The sequence below is a fragment of the Octopus bimaculoides genome, chromosome 2, assembly GCF_046866305.1.
Source record: "Octopus bimaculoides isolate indiv1 chromosome 2, ASM4686630v1, whole genome shotgun sequence".
Classification (NCBI taxonomy): Eukaryota; Metazoa; Mollusca; class Cephalopoda; order Octopoda; family Octopodidae; genus Octopus; species Octopus bimaculoides.
This window is the reverse complement of record NC_142929.1, coordinates 138,910,922-138,936,167: the sequence shown is the minus strand read 5'-3', so window position 1 is coordinate 138,936,167 and position 25,246 is coordinate 138,910,922. Positions and strand designations below refer to the sequence as shown.

At 37.3% G+C, this 25,246-nt stretch overlaps 2 protein-coding genes across 4 annotated transcripts in view; one reads left to right on the top strand and one right to left on the bottom strand.

The window, feature by feature from the left end:
- Window positions 1–663: 663 nt before the first annotated feature.
- Window positions 664–22,321, bottom strand: LOC106869409 (FAD-dependent oxidoreductase domain-containing protein 1). The gene is made up of 9 exons (XM_089347789.1): window positions 21,522–22,321; window positions 12,591–12,720; window positions 11,838–11,937; window positions 9,845–9,939; window positions 7,796–7,971; window positions 6,354–6,496; window positions 4,290–4,425; window positions 2,704–2,808; window positions 664–1,018 (listed from the first exon to the last, which is right to left on the bottom strand). Exons 1-9 carry the CDS (start codon window positions 21,810–21,812, stop codon window positions 764–766), a joined length of 1,431 nt encoding a protein of 476 aa, XP_089203915.1. The 5' UTR covers window positions 21,813–22,321; the 3' UTR covers window positions 664–763.
- Window positions 15,151–25,246, top strand: part of LOC106869461 (angio-associated migratory cell protein) — a 37,603-nt gene continuing 27,507 nt past the window's right edge. For 2 of the 3 annotated variants that reach the window (XM_089347790.1, XM_014915213.3), the window contains exons 1-2: window positions 22,506–22,642; window positions 23,709–23,807. In XM_089347790.1, the coding sequence (XP_089203916.1) occupies window positions 22,525–22,642; window positions 23,709–23,807 (217 nt within the window). In that variant the 5' untranslated portion in view covers window positions 22,506–22,524. Of the gene's footprint in view, window positions 15,270–22,505; window positions 22,643–23,708; window positions 23,808–25,246 lie in introns of those variants that run through there. The other variant, XM_089347791.1, reaches the window with a different exon arrangement.

The following is a 25,246-nucleotide window of genomic DNA, read 5'->3' as shown; positions in this document are numbered from 1 at the left end:
ACCTAACCTGGACAGATTGGCTGAAAGAATCAGCAATTGATGCTTAGATGGGTTGAACTTTGCTTCACAACCCTGTGGCTTCAGGTCAAGGCCACTTTAGGCAGGTGTCTTCTACTATAGCTCCAGGCCAACCAATGCCTTGTGAAAGAATTTGGTTAATGGAAACTGTGAGGAAGCTTGTTATATATCATTTATATCTTTAATGTCTGCTTTTGATGCAAGCAAGGATTGAATGAATGCATATTATTGAGGCTAAGTTTTACGGCTGGATTCCCTTGCTGTCACTAACACTTGTTTTTCAAATACGAAACCTTTTATTCTACATGTCTTTCAAAGTGGAGAACTGGCAGATGATTTGACAGGGAATGTCAACTGCTATCTCAATTTTAGCCCAATGATTTTGATGTGAAGCAAAGAATTCGAACATTTACACACATATTCACAGGCACACTCACACACACAAATGACTGGCTTCCATACAGTTTCCATCTGCGAATTTCACTCGTAAGGCATTGGTCAGCCTAAGGCTACAAAGAGTCGAGAGGACCATTAATGGCATTAATTTCACCTGTCTTTGGGAGATCTCTAAAAGCTATGGGCATTACCCACTTCCTACAAGCCATATGGTAAAGGAAAAAATCCAGAAAACAAACAACTATAAAATTTGTTATAAATAAAACATGCGATTTTCTTTATTTCATTGTCTCTCTCTCTCTCTCTCTCTGATGGTTATGTGTGTGTTTGGAAGAGGAACTCTTCTTTGTTAAACAATTCCTTGTTCAAATATAAGTTCATCATCCAACAGTCTTTCAAATGTAAATCTGGATAAATCTATAGTTTCAAACTTGCCATCAATGATGCATTCCATAATGGCACGACCAATGGCAGGGGCATGCTGAATGCCATGGCCACTAAGACCATTGGCGAAAAACATATTCCTGTGGTAAGGGTGATTTCCAATAATTAAATTTTGGTCAGCGTAATTGTAATCATAGAAACCAGCCCAAGCGCTTTTCACCTAAAAAGAAGAAAGGAAATATGAATATTACAAATAAGTCACATAACATGACATTCTAGGGGCATGGAATAAACAAATTCCTGACTCAAAAAATAGGTAAGGATTGGCAACAGGAAGCTCAACTGGCAGTAAAATCCTGCCTCAACTCTCCATGGAAGCTATGTTAGGATGGGAAAATGGGTTCTAAACGAATGAATGATATATATTTCGTTTTTGCATCTGGTTTGCAAGATTCTTTATGTGAATTTGTGTGTTGAAATAAATTTTGTTGTTTAGGGAGAGTCATTATGCCAATATAATTATATTAGCATAATGACTCCAGCATGGCTGCAGTCAAATAACCTAAACAAATAAAACAATAAAAGAATACGTGTGCACATTGGGTTTCTTCCAGTTTCCATCTACCAAATCCACTCACAAGGTTTTGGTTGGTCTGGGGCTATAGCAGAAGATACTTGCCCAAGGTGTCACACAGTGGGACTGAATCTGAAAACATGTGGCTGGGAAGTAAACTTATCACAGAGCTCTATATCAATTTGTTGTGTTTAGGGAGAGTTGTTATTCCAATATAATTAACACACACACACTGGTTCAATTCCATTGATTTATTAAACATCTGATTGTTTTGTTTTTGTTAGTCAAAGCTCTTTTGTTGCTTCTTGCAACCTTCTCAGTAACTAAATGTGCACACATGGGGTTTCTTTCAGTTACCATTTACCAAATCCACTCACAAGGCTTTGGTTGGCCTTGGGGCTATAGCAGATGCTTGCCCAAAATGCCACACAGTGGGGCCGAGGCCTAAAAACATGTCTCAGTCAATAGTCACCTGCATGGGTGCCATTTGCATGACACTGGCAACAGCCACGGCTATGATTTCACTTGGCTTGATGAGTCTTCTCAAGCACAGCATATTGCCAACTGTCTCAGTCACTTGTTGTTGCGTTCATGAGGTCCAATGTAAAATATATATATAAAGTCTGTCATACCGGCCATGACGAAGGGAAATAGCCCTGAAACTCGAGTCGCCTTTATATATATATATTTATATATTTGATCCTTTATATTGAACACTCAATATTTCATCTACATTCAATACTTTCTTTCATGGTGCCATCCATTTTTATTTTATTTTATTTTATATTGTATATTGTATATCATATTATATATTGTATATTCCATATTCTATACCCCACATTAGTTCTGCAGGAATATAAATAAAACATAAAAAACAGACAGTGTTGGAACTCTTTTAAGCAAAATAATATATTCCTCTATACACAATCATACAAAAAAATCCACCTTTTTTGTATTTATTTTTACTCGCATATATATATATATATATATATATATATATATATATATATATATATATATATATATATATATATATATATATATCCATATATATATATATATATATATATATATATATATCCATAGTTGTCAACTCATTAATCAAGTATGACTTTTCCCAATAGCCACACTGACAGAGTACATACGTATATGGGTACTAAACTAGTTAAAACTAGCAACATCCAACCACACAAACAATACACAGAAAGACTTTAATGAAGAATAATTAAAAACAAAATTACAAAAGGACAGTAAGACATAGCAAAGCAGACAACACAGACTGTTGACGATGCATGGAGAAACTGATGTTAAATGATGATGGAAATATATACCTTCAGAGACTCGAATTTTGACACTCTTTTTGCTAAAAGTGGCCAGACGTTTTTATCAAAATATCCATAATCTACATCAAGATTGTCAGTTGATGGTTCTTCTTCCTGAAGATCAGAAGAGAAAAGAATTATTTAAAATACAATAAATATTATTTTCTACTTGTTTACTTTTTTTCATTAAATTCAGCCATAACTATAGTAAATATTAGGGTTTTTTTTTTAACCCTTTTACAGCAGATGTCAGATATATCAACTCAAAATTTGATTACCCTTAACTACACAGAGCAAATTTATATAACAATCTCTCTTTTACTGAAAAGTATCATATTTGGAACTATTTTTTGTTGAAATATGTCAAGTTTATGGAGGCAATGTGACCTGTAGAAAATATTAATTCTATTTCTTTTGATAGATATTTAAAATCATGACTGGAAAACCCAAGATATTTAAATAAGCACAAGATCCTAAATTTAGGGAAAAGGCAAGGGTTAGCCAACTAAACTGACACCCAGTACATATATATATATATATATAGAGAGAGAGAGAGAGAGAGGTACAATGGGCTTCCATACAGTTTTCAACTACCAAGTTCACTCACAAGGCATTAGTCAGCCCAGAGTTATAGTAGAAATATATCTTGTGATATCTATTGTGGCTCTGTGTGTTCCAAGTTCAAATTCTGCAGCCTGTCAATAGAAACAGTGACCCTTTTTCTGTTAGGAGTTGACAACCTGACCGGGAGAAAGAAAACCAGAGTGACAAGTCATGAGGTGTATTTCTTTCTTTGTTTTTATGTCCAGTTTTCCATGCTTGCATGGGTTAAATAAATTATGTTCTGCCTGTTGCTAATTCTTATCTATATTTCTTGTAAGGGATATCATATTTCTCATATGTCTTCAGAGGCACAAAGCCAGCAGATGATCCACTGACAACCACATCAGTGTCTGTAGTTGAGCAATTTTCTGAGAAGTGCAGATGTAAACAAACACAGTAACACGCACACACACAGATATATATATATATATATATGATGAGCTTCTTCTTACTTTCATCTACAAAATCCACTCACAAAGCTTTGGTTGGCTTCGGTTTATTGTAAAAGAGACTTGCTTAAGGGGCCATGCAGTTGGACTGAACTTGAAACCATGTGGTTGGGAACTGAAGCCCCTAATCACATGATGAACATGTTCATGGGAAGATTTGTAATCTGTAAATTTGTAAAGAAGTGACTAAAGGGTGATATGGTTTAAACCAGTGGTTCTCAACCTGTTTTTTCGTAGAGATGCCTTTGGTTCTTATTTTACTTGGATAGACCCTCATAGCTATTTTGATGTTTTAAGAAACCCTATTATAATTTTATAATTAAATATTAGAAATTACGTACAAAAAAAAATCGTTAAAACATTTAATGTATTGTAGAAGTATAACTGATTCACTATACATAAATTTTAACAATAAAATCTTATATGGAGCCTTAGGTGTCCATATAAACAACAGGCTTAAACAAACTAAATAGGGAGATGGAGACATATATATATATATGTACATGAAGAATTTCATGACTAGTGTATTACAAATGAACTCACTTCTGTTGGCGACATTCCACAAATATAATGTCCACCAAATCCTTCTCGTCGAAAATACATTTTGGTTGGATCTATGACAAATGGAGAATCAACACCGGGGCCTTTTGGACAGTGGACTACATAAACATAGCGTTTTCTGGAAAATTACAAATAGATAAGTGAATAACTAGTTCAAAATAATTATAAAAATAACTAGTAGTATTATGAGATGAACTTATTTCTTGAAATTTATAACACATTTCATGGAAATAGTATCTCAAATTGTATTATCTCTTAATGACAATGGAAAAGTCTGTGTTAGGCTGTCATGTATTGCAAATGGATGATGCATAAGTGAATTAAAACTGAGTATAAACACATACATAAATACATGCATTCACACACATATATACACCCACTCACATTATATATTTATATATATACACACACATAGACACACAGGAACACAATGTAGTACCAACTTCCTTTTTACACCAAGCCTGAAATGTAAACAGTTGTAAATTTACTATCATTTCTATTGCATGTTTTTCTCTTCTTTCTCTTATTGCTTTTATTTGTCTTTGACAAAGGGTATAACCTAAAACCTTAGAGCTTTTTCTGGTCTTTTCATTTGGATTTGGTCATTCAACCATTAGAAAAGTCAGTAAATTAGGTAAATGGGTTCCTCGCAAACTTTCTGAGTCTAAGTGCATGCAGAGAGTGAATGTGTGCTCCTCTTTGCTGTCACGTCACATGAATGAATCTTTTTTGTACTGAATAGTGACAAGAAATGGGTTCTCTATAAAAATATCAAGTGCCGAAGACAGTGAGTAGAAAAAGGAGAAACAGCAGCACCCCAGGCTAAAAATGGTTTTCACCCATGTAAAGTGTTGTTATCTGTTTGGTGGGATATGAAAGGTTTAGTCCGCTTTGAACTTTTAAACTCAAACCAAATGATAATAAAGGAGATCTACTGCGAGCAGTTTAAGTCAGCGCTAGAAGTAAAACAACCATCTTTGGTTTGAAGACGAAAGGTGTTCTTCCATCAGGATAATGGTTGGCTATATACAGTGAGAATGGCATTCCAAAGGCTGGGGAAGTTCGAATGGGGAACGATGTCCCACTCATCATATTCACCAGACATTTCCCCAACTGATTATCATTTATTTTGCAGTCTTCAAAATCATTTAGATGGAAAAAATATGAATTCTGTAGACAAGATCAGAACAGTACTGGAGGAGTATTTTTCATCACAGACAGGTGAATTTTGGAAGAGGGGCCTTGCAAGTCTACTAGAGAGATGAAAGAGCATTGTAGAAAATGAGGGCAAGCATATTTTAGATAAAAAAAAAGAACTTTGTTTATCTTAATTTAGAAAAATAAAAGTATAAAAAACTGCATTATTTATGGGATGACCCAATGTATATATTTATGTATGTGTACATACACCATCATCATTTAACATTTAACATTTTCCATGCTAGTATGGGTTGGATAGTTTGACAGAGGCTGGCATGCCAGAGAACTGCACCAATCTTTATTGTCTACTTTCTTTGGAATGGTAGTTATGGCAGGATGCCTTTCCTAATGCCAACCACTTTACAGAGTGGCTAGGATACTTCTTACTTGAAATAAGATCACCAAAGAACTTACAAGACAAGACCCCTCAGCTGAGGGAGGTGGCATTCTGCTAGGTGATGAAAGGTTTAAGTATGAATAGAAAGAAAGAAATAGGGGTCTTGCATTAAAGGAAATCCATGGTTACTTCAATAGGAGAGAAGAAAGACAGAGAGAAGGCAGAGATAGAGAGGAGAGTGAGAAAGGAGAGAAAATGGAAAAAATATGATGGGTGTGGGGATGGAATGGGAGGTTGTACACTGAAGTTACACCAAGAATTGGACAGGGTGAACGGGTGGGGAAGTTTGCAAGATTGCAAAAGGAAAGTGCGAAGTAGAGGGGAAGGAATGGATACAAATAAATGAAGGGGTCATTAGGAAGAAATGTTGCATGGAAGAGATTCAATACAGAGCCAAACACACACGCACATATGTATGTATGTATGTATGTATATGATTACTATATTACCTGGGTTCCACAGGCAAAGGCAGAGACAAAAGGCCTTTACCATGTCCGATCCCTGCCATTTCTGCCACCTCTCCAGCCCAAGGTCCAGCACAGTTAACCACAATGGCAAACTTTGTGTGGTAAATTCCATCATCACATTTTATCTGGAAGAGAAAAATAAAAGTAACAGACATTAGGTCAAACATCACCTCTGCAGAATCTGTAAAAGAAATTACAAGAACCTTAACCTTAACCTGGAATGAAAGGGTCTTAAAGTTAACTCAGTAAAGAATAACGTTCTAGTAAGAAATCGAAATGGAACCAAATTCGATGTCTGGCACCCGTGCCAGTGGAGTGCTAACAGCATCATCTGAGCGGGATCACTGCCAGAGCAGCTGTCTGGCTTCCGTGCTGGTGGCATGTAAAAAGCACCATTTGAGCGTGATCATTACCAGCGTCGCCTTACTGGCGCTTGTGCCGGTGGCACATGAACAAAACATTCGAGCGAGGTCGTTGCCAATATCGCTGGACTGACTCCAGTGAAGGTGGCACGTAAAAAACACCATTTGAGTATGGCCGTTGCCAGTACTGGTGGACTGGTCCTCATGCCAGTGACACGTAAAAGCACCCACTACACTCTCGGAGTGGTTGGTGTTAGCAAGGGCATCCAGCTGTAGAAACTCTGCCAGATCAGATTGGAGCCTGGTGCAGCCATCTGGTTCGCCAGTCCTCAGTCAAATCGTCCAACCCATGCTAGCATGGAAAGCAGACGTTAAACGATGATGATGATAAGCAGGAAACCAGACAGGACTCTACTTCCACCAGGTAAATGTGTGGGCAGGAACTCCATATGGTTTGAAGACGAAAGGTACTACTGGTTAGTATCATAAATGAGTGGGTACAAGTAAGGGTTGCAGAACAAGAAATACCAGTTAGTATTCTAAAACAAGAGGTACTATTGATCACTGAATGGTAAAAGGTACCAGCTAGCTAGTTAGTATTATAGAACAAAAGATACTATTGAGTTCTGAGGGTAGGAAATACTAGTTAATTCTGCTGCGAATGAAGAACAACAGAGTACTGTAGAATATGAGGTCCTGAATCGCTTTGCCTTGGACCCTTAACTCCTGGTGGAGTCATAGGGACTGTTTCTGCCGAGCTCATCTTTTGCTTTTCATCCTTTTGGGATTGATAAATTAAGTACCAGTTGAGCACTGAGGCTGATGGAAACAACTAGCCTCATCCGCCAAAATTTCAGGCCTTGTGCTTAAAGTAGAAAGGATTATAAAATACGAGTTGAATTCCTGATGAATGAAACCCATGTTTCTGCATTGGCTTTTCACTTTAGCTTTGCTACAAATGTTCAAGGAAAAGGAATGAACATCACCAGTTCACATTTTACCTCTCTTAAAATGTAGATCCTTTTCTTGTAATAATGGAAAAGAAACCAGCGTATAATTTACCTGTACACAGTCTAACTTATTTTTTGTTACAAGACCTTCACTGCTATGTTCAACATATGATGTCAGATCAAATCCAACTGCTTCACCAGTGACATATCTTACACCAAGAGACAAATTTTTTTGTTTCAGAGCTCGTATTAGAGTCCATGAATCAAACCAACCTTCACCTTCAAGTCCTGGAAATAAACGAAGAATAAGATAAACTCAATACTGAACATCATTGCTATTATTATTATTATCATCATTATTATTACATTGTGAGAGCAGCTGTCTGGCTTCCGTGCAGGTGGCACGTAAAAAGCACCATTTGAGCGTGATCGTTACCAGCGTCGCCTTACTGGCACATGTGCCGGTGGCACGTAAAAAAACATTTGAGCGAGGTCGCTGCCAGTGCCGCTGGACTGGCTCCTGTGCAGGTGGCACGTAAAAACCACCATTTTGAGCGTTGTTGTTGCCAGTACTGCCGGACTGGCCCTCATGCCGGTGACACGTAAAAGCACCCACTACACTCTTGGAGTGGTTGGCGTTAGAAAGGGAATCCAGCTGTAGAAACTCTGCCAGATCGGATTGGAGCCTGGTATAGCCATCTAGTTCGCCAGTCCCCAGTCAAATCGTCCAACCCATGCTAGCATGGAAAGCGGACGTTAAACGATTATGATGATTATTAATCGCCTATTCTCTCTTTCCCCTCTCTAGCCTACTTTAACCATTTAACCACAATAAAAGCCAAGAGTGGGGCATTAGTGTTGTTAACACAGTCTGTACCACCCTGTTGATTGTGCAAATACAGCACACTTGAAACTGTCAAGATTGAAATGGGGTCTTATCTTTCTAATATAGAAATCAGGTAATTAAAGGGGAAGAGAGAGAGTGAGAGAGAGATGGGAGGGGAGAAACAGAAAGACAGAGGAAGAGAGAGAGAGATTGTATATATATATATATATATATATATAAAGGGGGTAGAGAGAGGGGAAAAAGAGAAAAAGACAGAGCTAGATAGATAGATAGATAAATAAATAGATAGATAGATAGATAGATAGATAGACAGACAGACAGACAGGCATAGATAGATAGATAGACAGAAAGAGCAGGAACAAAGAGCAGTGAGCTCTATATGTAGCCATTATATATGTAAAACAAACTAATTTGGCTTATCAGTTGACATAATGGTTGGAGGCTGTGATTTTAATGAGAGACAGAGAAACCATTAACGGTCACACTTGACCAAGACTATTGTCAACAATCGGCAAAGTTAAACAACAAATCTTATGTTAAACCAAATAAAATTATTTGACCAATGGATTGGTGTATATATATATGATAGGGTGCTGAAAAATTCCTGGCTTTAAGGGTATCGCAAAAGGCCTGGTTGGAGGCTCAACCTTTCAAGTTCTTTCACAGAGCTTAGAAAAACTGAAGGACCACTGCAATAAGTGTGTGAATCTGAGAGGGGAATATGTTGGATAAAATCATAATTAATTGACCCTCATGTATTTTCTTTTACCCAAAGCCAGGAACTTATCAGCACCCCCTTGTGTGTGTGTGTGTGTGTATAATAGGTGCAGGAGTGGCTGTGTGGTAAGTAGCTTGCTTACCAACCACATGGTTCCGAGTTCAGTACCACTTCATGGCACCTTGGACAAGTGTTTTCTACTACAGCCTTGGGCCGACCAAAGCCTTGTGAGTGGATTTGGTAGGCGGAAACTGAAAGAAGCTTGTCGTATGTATGTATGTGTATATATATATATATATATATATATACATATATATATATATATATATATATATTTGTGTCTGTGTTTGTCTCCCTCACCATCGCTTGACAACCGATGTTGGTGTGTTTACGTCCCTGTAACTTAGCAGTTCGGCAAAAGAGACCAATAGAATAAGTACTAGGCTTACAAAAGAATAAGTCCTGGGGTTGATTTGTTCGGTTAAAGCTGGTGCTCTAGCATGGCCACAGTCAAATGACTGAAACAAATAAAAGAATACAAAATACATATTTACGCAAAATAATATAAACAAAAATAACAAAAAACATGTAGTTACCATATGAGGCCAGTTCAATTCCATTTACATTCAGCCAAGGAAATTTTTTGGCCAGAAGATCACGACTCAGTAGTTCAATTTTGGCACCATTTTCTCTGTTAACAGAAAAGACAGAATTTTTAATTTATTCAAAAACCAGAAGCAGATTTTATATAGATGAGGTAATTATGTGGCATCTTGGGCAAGTGTCTTCTACTATAGCTCTGATTTTTGTCTCACATGTTACTTGGTGACCCTGTCAGTGCAAGTGCCACTCAACTCTTTCATTACTGTATTTATTTTGAGATGCTCTGTGTTTTTTTCAATTACTTTAAATATAACAAAGAATTTAGTAAAATAACTCAGATTGGAGCCTGGTACAGCCTTCTGGCTTGCCAGACTGAAGTCTGATGCCAGCATGTAAAGCGGACGTTAAATGACGATGACACATATATATTTTGTGATACACTAAAGAATAGTGAATGGTACCAAAATTTTAAGTTATCATTAAGCCAGTGTTGGGAACATAAATTGTAACTAAGGTTTGGTGGAAGATTCTAATTCAAAACTTATGAAAACAAGACATTTGTACTTGATTGAGCAAACCTATGGCTGAAACTGTTCCAGCTTTAACCATCCTGTCTTTATTCTTCAGTCATCGCAATCGTGATGGCTTGGCTTCATGAATGAAAACTGATAAATAAGCCTGATAAATGCAACCTGCATTTGGTGTGAACAGCTAGCAGACAATTTGTTGATAGGATATATCAGCAAATGTCACAGGTTACGCCAGCCCATAAACACTGACAGAGCTATTGCAGATCATAACAATTCACACAGATACATGTACATACACGCATGTGCGCACACACATAGTTTCTATCTATCAAATTTCGTTATAATGGATTGGTTGGAGTTGTAATAGGAGGCGCTACTTTATTACTCATTCACTGATCACCAGACAATGGAAAATATTAATTTTAAAGCAGAATTTGCTTTGACACCAATCTGCTCTGTTCTAATATAATAAAACCTTTCATCTTGAAGTATTCATAAATGCTTCGTTTTTGCATCTGGTTTGCAAGATTCTTTGTGTGAATTCCTGTGTAGAAACAAATGTTGTTGTGTCTATGGAGAGTCATTATTTTTTTTTTTATTTTCTTCTGTTTTAAGTAGAATATTGATGTCATCCACATACCTACAGCGTGTGTGTTAGTAATATTGGTATAATGAGTCTCCCTAGACACAACAGAATGTTATATAATTTATATAAGTTTAAAAATCATCATCATTGAAAGTCTGCTTTCCATGCTAGCATGGGTTGGACGAACTGACTGGGGACTGGCGAACCAGATGGCTACACCAGACTCCAATCTGATCTGGCAGAGTTTCTACAGCTGGATGCCCTTCCTAACGCCAACCACTCAGAAAGTGTAGTGGGTGCTTTTTACGTGCCACCGGCACGAGGGCCAGTCCAGTGGTACTGGCAACGGCCATGCTCAAATGGTGTTGTTTACATGCCACCTGCACAGGAGTCAGTCCAATGTTTTGTTCACATGCCACCGGCACAGAAGTGAGACCGCTGCTCTGGCAGAGATCCCGCTGCTCTGGCAGAGATCCCGCTCGGATGGTGCTGTTAGCACTCTACTGGCAAATGTATATAAATTAAAATTTCTCACTATAATTTTGTGAGAATCATCCATGAAGCTATGTTCCAAACACAAGCCTCTATAGATTTAAAGTTAGTTATTGTTATTAAATCTCTTTAAATTCTTGACTATTTTCAAAGATAATTCAAACCACGTATGTAGTTTGAATTGATACAAAATAATGAATGACAAGAAATACGAGAGCTGAGAGGAAATCCTAGAGACTTATGAATCTGGGGAAAAAGAATGAAAGAAAGAATAAACTAAGAAAAGGGTTCAGAATAAAAGACAGAGTGGAGATAGTGGGGAAATATAGAGTAGAAGGAAGAGATAGATATATGAAGGAGTAGGAGTGGCTAAATTACCTCTGCATTTTGACATTCTTTGCAAGTTGTTCTGATCCAGCAGGTGTGGCCAAGAATAAATATCCCTGATGATTGAACTGAACATCAGGAGGGTCCATATCTGTGAGGAGAGAAGAAAGAAAATGAAAGCATGACTGTAAAACTGTGCCCAAACAGACACAAAAGTATGGTGCAGGTTTCTGCTTGGCCAGCTCCTGTCAAACTGTCCAACCCATGCCTCAAACCGACCTGTGCCCAGAAACTGTATGGAAGCTCATTGTCACTCACCCACTGACATACACACACATATGTAGAAATGCGTTAAAGGATTTATGAATTTCCATCCAAAAGTTCGTTTTATAACTATATAATAGTGACAACATGGATTTTTTCCATCTTCTTGCTCTGTTAAAATATTTGAGAAAAATCATATTAATGTGTCCAACTGATTAAAATTCTATTTATTTGTGCAGCTGATGATAGCCCTGCATTTAAATTGATGTAATTATTGCATTGGTCAATTAAATGGAGCTGCTTGAAATGGTTGTGCTGCATCACTTCTTGATATCCTGTAGCTTATTTTGATATATATATATGTATATATATATATATATTTTTGTATGTATTTATGAGCATGTCTGAGTCCATTTCAGTGTGTGTGTGTGTGCATACATGTTATACCATCAACATCTTCATAAACTGACATTGCACCAATGTTTAAAGATGTCATCAGATAACAGATAACAAAGTAAGATCTGAAATGTTGTCACTCACCTAAAACACTTAAATATTGCTTGATATTTCGAAGGAATTGTGAAGTAAACATTGAAAGCTTCACATTCTCGGGTAAAGAAAACTGGTGACGTAGTCCCCCACAGGACAACGCACTGGCAGCTCTCGTGTACTAAAATTAAAGAAAACATACAAATTACAGTCTTTATAGGGGTCACAGGAAATTTCGCTGCAAACATTTTAGCCAGAGAAAAATTAACCATAAGAAATTTCATTTTGGGAAAATTTGCTGTAAAACGAAATATTGTTGGCACTCCGTCGCTTACGACTTTGAGGGTTCCAGTTGATCCGATCAACGGAACAGCCTGCTCATGAAATTAATGTGCAAGTGGCTGAGCACTCCACAGACACGTGTACCCTTAACGTAGTTCTCGGGGATATTCAGCATGACACAGTGTGACAAGGCTGGCCCTTTGAATTACAGGCAGAAACAGGAAGTAAGAGTTTGAGAAAGTTGTGGCGAAAGAGTACAGCAGGGTTCACCACCATCCCCTACCGGAGCCTCGTGGAGCTTTAGGTGTTTTCGCTCAATAAACACTCACAACGCCGGGTCTGGGAATCGAAACCGTGATCCTATGACCGCGAGTCCGCTGCCCTAACCACTGGGCCATTGCGCCTCCACTAAAACGAAATATATCTTCAGTTAAAAGTATATTATTTGTGCAGCATTGCTTGAAATTTTCATACATTTTAAATGACCTCATCGCATTATTTTAATGTTTGTCCTTGAAGAAGTTTCATTACAACCTTATACCTGTGTATATATATTTACTATTCCTAATATCTTGACAATATTTATGACCATACCTAGCCATGAGCTTTCAACTCACTCTTGCCCTACATTTCAAACAGACACAGTACTCTAGTCTTAGATTTAGTAGTTGATAAAAAGACAAATAAATTAGAAATGAACCACAATCCTTTACAAGCTATGACCCCAGTAAGCTTCATGCCTTTCTCGGATGTGTAGTTTATTCTTAGCTACAATAGTGACAACATGGACTTCTTCCATCTTCTTGCTCTGTTAAAGTATTTGAGAAAAATTATATTAATGTGTCCAACTGATTAAAATTCTATAGCTGATGATACTCCTGCATTTAAATTGATGTAATCATTGCATTGGTCAATTAAATAGAGCTACTTGAAATGGTTGTGCTGCATCACTTCTTGATATCCTGTTGCTTATTTTGATATATATATATATATATATATATATATATATATGTATGTATTTATGAGCATGTCTGAGTCCATTTCAGTGTGTGTGTGCGCGTGTGTGTGTGTGTGTGTGCACGCATGTTATCCATCAACATCTTCATAAACTGACATTGCACCAATGTTTAAAGATGTCAGCAGATAACAGATAAAAAAGAAATATTGCCTGATATTTCGATAACCTATTTAAGGGGTCATAAAAGCTTTTATCATCATTATTTAATGTTAAAAATGCTGATATAACAAGCTTAATCATTGCCCATGTGGCGAATATACCTTATGGAAAATTTTCCTACAGCAAAAATGTTTACAGCAAATTTCCTGGACACACTTTATAGAAAAACCAGAAAGCAAGGAGGCAGTTACAATAGTAGTCAGTAACAGGTGGGTCCCTGGGATATTCTCAGAGGGCCTCAGACCTTTTCTATTTGTGGGCCATTAAGCAGTTGGTATACTTTTAGGTCATCTTCAATGTCGTTTGATATTTGCTTATATAGGTATAGGCATGTCTGGGTGGTTAAAAGGTTCATTTCTCAACCAAGTGATTCCGGGTTCAGGCTCACTGAATGGCACCTTGGACAAGTGTCTTCTACTATAGCTTAAGGTTTGTGAGTGGAGATTTGGAAGAGGAAAACTGTAAGAAGCCCATCATGCTATATATATACATATATATATATATATATATATATATATATATATATATATATATATATATATATATATAAATATATATATAGTCATGGCAGATACTGGTGTCATGTAAAAAGCACCCATTACACTCCCGGAGTGGTTGGCATTAGGAAGGGCATCCACTCATAGAAACCATGCCAAATCAGACTGGAGTTTGGTGCAGCCTTCTAGCTTGCCAGCCCTGGTCAAACCATCTAACCCATGCTAGCATGGACAACAGATATTAAATGACGATGATATGTACATACCTCTATACTCTCTCTCTCTCTCACTATATAAATATATATATATATATCAGTGGCATGCAGTCTCAGCCATGCAAGTTATGCGCCGCATGCCCTGTTATATAATTGGAAAATTAGATAAAATAGTTACTTTCTTGCAAAAAATAATCTGTCCAGTTTTCGAAATATTCTGCCTCCCCTTCCCCTCTCTCAGTGACTAGTAAAAGCTTTGAGAATCCAGCATATAGACACTCCCTAACTCCCTATCTATGTTAGTTTGTCCTTCCTTCCTTCCCCCTCTCTCTCTCTCTCTTAGTGACCTGTCAAAAGATATGCTAAGACCATAGCATATATATTTTGTACCCCTTCCTCTCTCTGTCAGTGATTCCACAAATTTATCATAGGAAGTAATGCTTTCTGATAATAGCATTACCCCCCACCTCTCTATCTCTTTGTTAGCTGGTTCTGACAGGAACTAGAGCAGTTCTCAAGAACTGCTATAATTAGCCATAATTCTTGGAACAGCCTGGCGGTAAGTTTGAATCTTTTATCCAAAACATCTGTTTGCACTATTATATTTTTGGAGTGTTCTGAAAACAAAAATATTTAATTTGACTAACGTCATTTTTCCGTTTTTTTTAATTTTTAAATTTACTTACAATATACGCTTACACGTGTGTTACTTTTTTCCAAATGAGCGAAATGTGTGTTATAAACAATATTTTGAGAAATAGTTTTGCGAAAAGAGACTTCGATGGAAAACAATTAATTATAAACGGTGGGTGACCAAAGAATTCGTATATTTAATCAGTAAATATGACAAAAAAATGGAAAGTCACCTAGATACAGCTTCTATCTTCACTGGTCTGTCAAACCAGTGATTTCTTATTTTTGTTAGAAGTATTCAGTGACATTTTTTCTTTTACTGACGTCTTATTTAATATCCAGAGTAAAAGTCATGATATAGTAAAGAGCAAATAGATAAAACTAGAACTGTACTCAAAAACAAACTTGATAATTTTTCAATCTTTTATGATATATTAGGGGAAAAATATGGAGTCGATGCAGGAATCGGAATTTAGAGATCCAAAAATATATCTATTGAGCCTCAATGACATTATTAGAATGCATTGTAACAAAATTATCAGTACAGTAGTTGACCAAATAAAAGCACGATATTCATCCTTAGAAGAGTTTAAATTCATGGAACTTTTGAATTTCAACAAAGTTGATGAATATTGCAAACAATTTCCTGTGGACTCTATACATTCTTTAAAAATCACTTATGGCAGATTTTTTGATGTAATTCGATTACAAAGTGAGCTCAAAGTGACGTATTCAATGAAAGATTTTAAAAAGTGAAGTTAAGTCATTTAATGAGTTACATTTACAGCAGTGACCTTGTTGAAGCTATGCCAGAACTCTTCAATCTGTGCAAGTTGATTTTGACAATTCTGTCTACCACTGCTTCTGTAGAGCGATCCTTTTCTGCATTAAGAGAATCAAAACATACCAAAGAAATGCAACAGGAGAAAGAAGACTGTCTGGGTTAGCACTAATGTCAATTGAAAAAGATTTACTACAACAATTGATGAAAAGAGAAGATTTCTATGAAAATGTGATAGATATAATTTGCCCAGGAAGATCGAAGAATTGAATTAATTTATAAATGAGGTAAATAACATTTTAGAACCTTAAAAAAAAAATTAATATATTAAAGGGCATATATTACAGGTTTTGGTTAGTGTTTGTTATAATGTAAGGTTCGACCATCTTACATCAGTATTGTTTGGCAGGAGAAATGGTTCGACTTCTTCGTCACGCCTAACCTACATAAGTTTTCCTTTCTGTGCTGCTGGGTGTAGTCTATTTACGGCCGTAAATGTCTTGTTTCAATCTCAGAGATGTTGACTTCTGCCACAACAGTTTTGGGGGGCTTTTTATAATGTTGAATTTTCACTGTCTTTCATTGTGTGTGTATTCATGTATATGAGTGTATTTTCAATGTGCGTGCGTGAGACGTAGTCTTTTAATATACGGAGTTCAGTAAGTCTCAGAACAGTCTGCTTGAGTATCGATAATTTTCCCAGAATTGACAAGTAGCATGATAAAACACCTGACTTGTCTTCCAGGGCGTAACGATCTTAAAGCATGGCCATATAATGTAACTAAATGAGTTCTCTTAATTAAATTATTTCAATTTGATTCAGCTCAACCAATAGGTATAGGGGCTAATGCAGAATCGCACCCCTTTGAAAAACGAATTTTGTGAAAAATGTTTTTCTGATTCCTACCTTTAACAGAGATTCCGAATATGCAAAAATATTAACAGAATCCAATTTCATCTTTATTACATTTCACTTATGATTTTTAGACTTTTTAAGGGAGAGTGAGGATGGGAAAGTACTGAAATTTCGAAGAGAGAGAAAAATACAAACAATACACTTATTTCAGGCTCATCTTTATAGAGCCATTTTTTATTCCCTGCTTATTCTAGGTCATACAGGGGTGATTGCATATTCAGAATCTCCCCTATGTAAATTGTAGGAATATGAAAATTTATTTACTGAAAAATTGCTGTGAGGGGGGGGGGGGGCGGCGGAGAAATTCATTGTATGCCCAACCCCGGAAGTCACTGCACGCCACTGATATATATATATATATATATATTGGGTCATCTCATAAATAATGTGGTTTTTTCAATTGCATGAACTAAAAGTCGGAAAGGGATGGGATAAGCTACCTGCATCGACTTGTTATAAAAGCAGGTAGTAATTTTACCTTATCCTTATTCTTAGTGCAAGTTTTGAAGAGTGCAGTTTATCTATCAAATTCATCCTATGGTTGCGGAACTGTTTCTGGAGGGAAACGCAATCTTTCAGGATGATAATGCACCAATTCACACAGCCAAAGTTGTTAATGAATGACACGAGGAACATTCTAGTGAAGTTGAACATTTTATCTGGCCACCACAGACCCCAGATCTCAATATTATTGAACATTTATGGTGCATTTTAGAAAAACAAGTAAGGAGTCAATATCCTCCACCATCATCACTACAAGAACTAGAGACTGTTTTAGCTGAAGAATGAACAAAAATTGCTTTAGAAACAATTCAAACTTTGTATGAGTGCATACCTCATAGAATTCAAGCTGTAATTACTGCTGAAGGTGGTCCTACCCCATATTAAAATAAATTTGTTTGAAATTTTAAGGTATTTCCTTTATTTTGTCCAATCCCTGTATGTATATATATATATATATATATATATATATATATATATATATACATACATACATAACATATTTTTAGAAGGTTGATTGTTATGGTCAGTCAAAGAGTGACCACAGGTTTCACACCCATTAGACACTTAGCTTTATAAGTGACTCATCTGACTCAAATGGTCAGAGGTACATAACCTCTCTACAACTGCAGGGAGGAAAACATCATGGTCAGTTAGTTTTTTAAACAAAAAAATACACCAAGAGTGACCCTACAGTTAGGGTTTCAGGCAGGATGGGGTTGTGCCCCTTACATTGGTTCCAGCCATGGTGGCTCACTAAGTTGATGATGTGGTCCTATTAGATGAATGAGAAGTGCCAAGCTTGTAACAAGAAATGCCTCAAATGAGGACATTACCTACTTTCTTGGAGTTTAAAAAGCTCCTTGGGTCAAGTGAGATTTTCAGGATTCTTGCTTTCTGTCACCAGTTAAGCTTACATTGTTTACTCCTGCCGATATATGACCCTAGTTGTTCAAGGAGCTTCCATTTAATAATGTATGGTGGCGAGCTGGCAGAAACGTTAGCACGTCAGGCGAAATGCTAAGCAGTATTTTGTCTGTCTTTACATTCTGAGTTCAAATTCCGCCGAGGTTGACTTTACCTTTTCATCCTTTCGCGATCGATAAATTAAGTACCTGTTACGTACTGGGGGTCTGATCTAATCGACTGGCCCCCTCCCCAAAAATTTTGGGCCTTGTGCCTAGAGTAGAAAAGAATGCATGGTGGCTCTCCTCTTTTAAATACCATAAGTGGTTGGCCAGGGATGTGATGTGCCTCTCGGGTATCCTAAAAGAGAACCCGTGGCTGCTCAGACACTGCTCAAAGGGACCACCTGTGGAACCGACATATTTCCATGTCTGTGCATTAGATGTGTTACAGCTGCTGTTGTCTCTTTCTTTAACACTGGGCTTGTTGTTACTGTTGTTACAGGTGTTGTTACTGGAGTCATTGCCATTGCTGTTATTCCTGGATGTGATCCCTGGTGCTGTCATTGCCACTAGTGAAGCCACCATTGCCAACGGCATTGTTGGTGTTGTTGTTGCTGTGGGTATTGCTGCCTTTGCTGCTTGAAACACTGCTGCCATTGCTGTTGTTTTCGGTGGACATGTCATTGGTGCCATTACTACCTATGCTGCTGTTCTGGTTGCCAGAGCTGCTCACCACCTCAGCCTCATACATGACCCCCTCAGCTTTGTATCATCCCCACCAACCAAGCAGTCACTGTATACCCTGCATCAACATCCTGCTTCTGCTTGTGGTTTGAGGGTGCTCACTAATATTTTCTTAATACTGGGCATGCAACTAAAGAGACCCTTCAGTTGTGTCTATTAAACAAACATCCGTATCTACGTGACTGTGTGAAGTGTTTGTCCACCAATCTAAGGAATATTCTTCCCACACAAATCTTGATGTTGAGTGAAAAGGATGGGCCAAATCAAATGACTTTACAGTGCTGCTTTCCTTTGCAAGTGCTAGGGCCAGGCATATGGGAGATGCAGTCCTTAATCCCTCTGGACGCCAGAACCTCATTGTAATTGGGGGCAGCAGCATCGGAAATCTCTTGATTGGAGGATAGATTCGAAATCCTCTTGCTGACACCCTACACTTGGTTTTTGAACACGATAGCGGGGTGGCAGGAGGTTTGGTTTGCTGTAGGTCCAACGTAACATTTAAAAAGTTCACAATGGTAAGGTTGGTCTCGATTGAAATCTTGAGTCCCATGGAGCTAAGGATGCTAATTAGATCCTTCCTAAGCCTATCGAGGGTATGTTTATTAGCTCCTATAGAGATAGTCTAAGCGTCATCTCTGTACTGACCAAAGAGGACTGATAGGAGCCTCTCTTTAAGGTACGTGTGCATGAATATATATATATATATATATATATATATATTGTTGTACTTGGGGATGGTCATATTGCCAGTTTAGCCAATAAAAACACACGCACTGTATATTTGGTGTTAATTTGCTTCAGCTTTATATTACATTAATCTTAATCTTATTTCGGCCAGAGTTCTTTCGTCACACTTCTGTATATATATATATATATATATGCGCGCACGTACACAGACATATATACATGCATATGTGTTATGTGCAGACACGAAAATATTTTGATGAGCTTAAAATGCATAACCCATGACCAATGTTATTAAGATTAAATATCTATGCTACGTTAAACTCCTGTTTAGATATTTCACACTTAACCTTCACATGTACATTTGTTTCTATACTTTCATTTATAAAACCATTTCGTTGGAAATATTTCAGTAACTTTTACTGATTTGATGGTTTTATGAATATAAAATAATTGAAATGAATGTGTAAATGAAGGATTCGAAATATTAATAATTCGTTTTCTGTAATAATTTCAATTATTAACAAGAATGCGTGTAAGTGTTTTACGGACAATCAAAGAAAAAATGAAACTAAGAGTCCTGAATACGTGTTTTTAACATGGAAGTGGGATAAGAACAAGGTTAACAGAGTATGTTTTCATTATAAATTTGTGATTTAATACGACGTATAAAGTATGGTTTTTACTTTTACAGAGGACTTTCTATCAAATAATTCAGTCGGTTTCGTTTTTGCTGATGTTTTTCAATGATCTAAAGCATTTAGTTTTGCCCCCAACTAAATACATGAGCCAGGCAGTGGTCGAGCACTGACCAAAAATTCTTGCTATACATGAACAATATTTCCTTCATTTCTTGAAGATTCTCATTATTAGATCATCATCATTATTATTATCATTAGAATCGTTAACACGCCGGGATAAATGCTTGGGGGTATTTCGCCCGTCTTCACGTTCTGAGTTCAAATTCCGCCGAGGTCAACTTTGCCTTTCATTCTTTCGGAGTCGACCCAGTACGTTGTTCTCTATAATCGCTACATTGAGCACTGTCTTGTACAAACGCATCAGTAATTGAGCACATTTGTCCTTAGAGTGCAACTGAATGAGGCAAGCTCCAGTCGGGCTGAGTTAGTAGTCTGGATTCGGTTATTAGTTAGATCTCACAGTACCGAAAGATCGCCATCTCACTTGCTCGTGGGGATGGAAAGTCAGTTTCCTATGCCATATCTTTCTCTCCTATATACAATAAATAATAATGAACAATTTCGATTTGGTCGTAAAATTTCCACTTCACTTTTACCGGACCCTTACATAGATATCCAAGTCGGTTCCCCTGGTAATATATACATAAAATACTACAGTATCAAGCATCACAAAATTCGCTGGAGACGGGAGGCTGTTTTCGTTGACAGGTGCATTAGATAACTCTGTTACATACATACATACATTACTTATAGTATAATGTTCTGCTTTCTGTAATTCAGTGTTTTAATTTTTTAAATGGTTTAAATGGTGATGGGCCACCTAGTAAATACCCCTCTATAACCGACACCTTAGCTGTCGATTCTTTAAAAAAAACTAGTTACATAATCCCAATTTACCCAACATATCAGAAAAAAAAAAGAAAGAAAACAAAACAATTCTTACCGATGGATCTCTTTCAACAACAGTAATTTCATAGGCTTTCGGATTTCTTTGTTTGAGCCAATAAGCCACAGACGATCCCATAAGCCCACCCCCAATGATAACAATATCAGATTCTCGGGGTACTTTCTGCTCTGGCATTTCCAAATTACCATCTTTAATCGATTTAAATTCGTCCTTCAAGATCTTCCACGGCGATCTATGACTTCCGGCAGCAGTAAAATGTGGTACTGGAGGCTTGTTGCCGTTTTTAGTGCTGCAATAACACCTTACAAGTAATTTTCGAGCGAACATCTTAAGTTCTGGTCGCCTTTTAATTGCTTGTGTTTATAGTCTCTGCACTTTCCCAATCCGCCTTCAACTTTGTAACGCTTAACTTTGATAAGATGAAGAGAACTGTTGACTAACTGATTTTCGTAATCAGGATGATTCGCTTGACGTTGATTAAATTCATGGGTGGTACTTGCGAAAGTAATAGAAGATACCTCCAATCAATGAAAAATAAATAAGACAGCGTGGCGGGCACCGGTTGTGGAGAGTTACGTAAAGAGTTCACAGACCACAACGTCCTCTAATCAACGATGAGGCTTCTACGTGGTCTCTGGCTCTGCTAGAAATAGCAGCTAAATCTCTCTAAAATTACACAATACCATATTATGATCGCAAAATCTAGATACACTGTATTTGAAAAAGAAAAGAAAAATTCAAGATCGTTATATCAGGAATTTCTGGATCATGGGTCTACTTGATCGGAGATGACGAAGACCGTCGCCTGCTCCACCACCACCAATAACAATAAAAACAAAATTAATAACAACTGAATAAACATTAACATTTTTTTTGTTGATACAGATCGATTATAAGCATAAAAATTGAATAAAATATGAAAAAAAAAAAAAAAAAAGATTTGAAAACGTCTTTAAATTTTATTAGACTAATACAATAGATTGTTTTGTCTTTTTTTAATATCGGAACTATATTTGAGTCCACACCGTACCAAACAGATATGGAGAATAACCATGTGAACGAAGGATTAGAACAAATTGAAGACGAAATTGTAAATATAAACGAAGAAGACATCGATCGAGTCATCGATGTCGACGATAATGAAGAAGACTTCAATGGTACACCATTATTTTTGTTATCAGTTCAGTCGATTTTGTCTTATGTTTATTTTATAAGTTTAACGTGTTTCAGGACACGTGTTGCCATTCAAAGTTTGTTTCAAGTTATTTGTGCTTTTTAAAGAAATATGTTAACAACTAACCGTTACCTTATTAACTTTGGACATTGTGCCAGTGTAAAAGAAAATGAATGGCGAAAGTAAAGAATAAAGGCACCCAGTGTTTAGGGTGGTCCCGGTGTGCACACTCGCGCATCCGCGCTAGCTAGTCGTGACTAGTCGATCCTACGACTACCTAGCGCGAGTGCGCGTCATTCGAAAAACATTTATGAAGATTCAGCAATTTTGACTTGATCCCTGACATTTACTCCACATTCACAGAAGCAATAATAGACGGGTGATTACTGTGGTGGTGATGGAATTGTGGCTGTAGCAATGACATCAGTAGTAGTAGTAGTTGTAGTAGTAGTAGTGGTGGTAGTAGCAGTAATCATAGTTGTGCATCCTATGATGGTGGGAAATGTTTTGCTTTTGTGTTTATTGTTGATAGATTGGGACTGTATCCAAGCAGGGGTCATACAAGTAGTGGTGGCCCTTTATCTTGTTTCAGTCATTAGATCCCGGCCGTGCTGGGGCACCACCACCTTGAAGAATTTTTAGTCAAATGAATTGACCCCAGTTTAAAAAATTTTTTTTTTAAAGTCTGATACATGTTCTATCAGTCCGTTTTGCCAAACCACTAAGTTATGCGGATGTAAACACACCAACACTGGCTGTCAAGGAGTGGAAAGAAACAAACATGGACACAAAGACAGACAGACACACACATGGCAGGCTTCTTTCAATTTCCATCTTACCATATCTGTTCACAAGGCTTTGGTTGGCCCGAGGCTATAGTAGAAGACACTTGCCCAAAGTGTCAAGCAGTGGGACTGAACTTGGAACCATATGGTTGAAAAACAAACTTCTTACCACCTAGCTACACCTGCGTTTTTGGTGGTATTTGATTTACACTGCTGTTTGTTTGTTTGTTTGTTTACCAATTCCTCGTCTTTTTTTTTTTCAAGATATCGCAGAAGATGCAGGGGCTGAGGGTGAAACTGAAGATGTGGAAATGTTCGAACCAGTCTCAGACTCATCAAAACTGACATTTGAGAAGCACACAGGTAAGTGTTAATTGGTGCATTTGTTTTTTAGACTGCGGCCATGCTGGGGCACCGCCTTGAAGAACCTTTAGTTGAATGAGTCAACCCTGGTACTTTTTTTCTGTTGAGCCTGGTACTTATTCTATTGGTCTGTTTTGCCAAACCACTCAGTTACAGGGATGTAAACAAACCAACATTGGCTGTCAAGCAGTGGTGGGGGAAATATACACACACGCACACACGATGGGCTTCTTTCAGTTTCTGTCTACCAAATCCACTCACAAGGCATTGTTGTGTTAGGCTATTGTAGAAGACACTTGCCCAAGGTGCCATGCAGTGGGACTGAACCTGGAACGATGTGGTTGAGAAGCAAGCTTCTTACCACAGTCACACCTGTGCCTATATAAATATATATATATATATATACATACATACACGCACACACACGATGGGCTTCTTTCAGTTTCTGTCTACTAAATCCACTCACAAGGTATTGTTGTGTTAGGCTATTGTAGAAGACACTTGCCCAAGGTGCCATGCAGTGGGACTGAACCTGGAACGATGTGGTTGAGAAGCAAGCTTCTTACCACACAGCCATGCCTGCACATTTGTTCATTTTTTTCTGTGTGTTTGTCTGTCTGTGTGTGTGATTAACAAAAATAGGTTGAAAGACGGAGCAATAACAAGGAAGACTGGAGGAGAGAAGGGGTCTGATAGCTTGCTAGATAAATAAAATGAGAATAGGGAGAGACCAGAAGAGTATATAGAATGGTTGGAAAAGAGAGCAGCAGCTAGTGAGAATGTTAAATGCTTTTTGGTCTTGTTGAGCCCTGTCAGTAGTGTGTGCACACAACTATCCACATACTTAGATGAGATTTGTCACTTCCATCATCATCATCATCATCATCATCATTTAACGTCTGCTTTCCATGATTAAATAAGTAAACGAGTGGAAATCGAACCAGAGAGTGTGTTAATTAATAAGGCATTAAAACAAAATGGCTTTCTCCAGACACAATATAATATACGTGTGTGTGTGTGCATATTTGTGTCTCCATGTTTAAACATTGTGCAATAGTTGTAAAATGATTTTCAAGTAGTAGTTGTAGTAGTATATCAGATAATTGAGAAAATTGTGATATGCAATTCATTATCTAATATATAATACAGGTTAATTTAGTAAAAACTAGTCAACATTTATATCAGCCTTGACCTAAGTGGTTTTTTTTTTTTTACGTAAACACTATTGTCATCATCATTGTCATCATCTGCCTTCCAAGATGGCATGAGTTGGATGGTTTGACAGAAGCTAGCTAGGCAGGAGCCTACACCAGACTTCTGTGTCTGTTTTGGCATGGTTGTTACAACTGGATGCCCTTCCTAACACCAACCGTCCAGCAGGGTGCACAGAGTGATTTTTATGTGGCACCAGCACAGATGAGGTCAGTTTTGGCATGGTT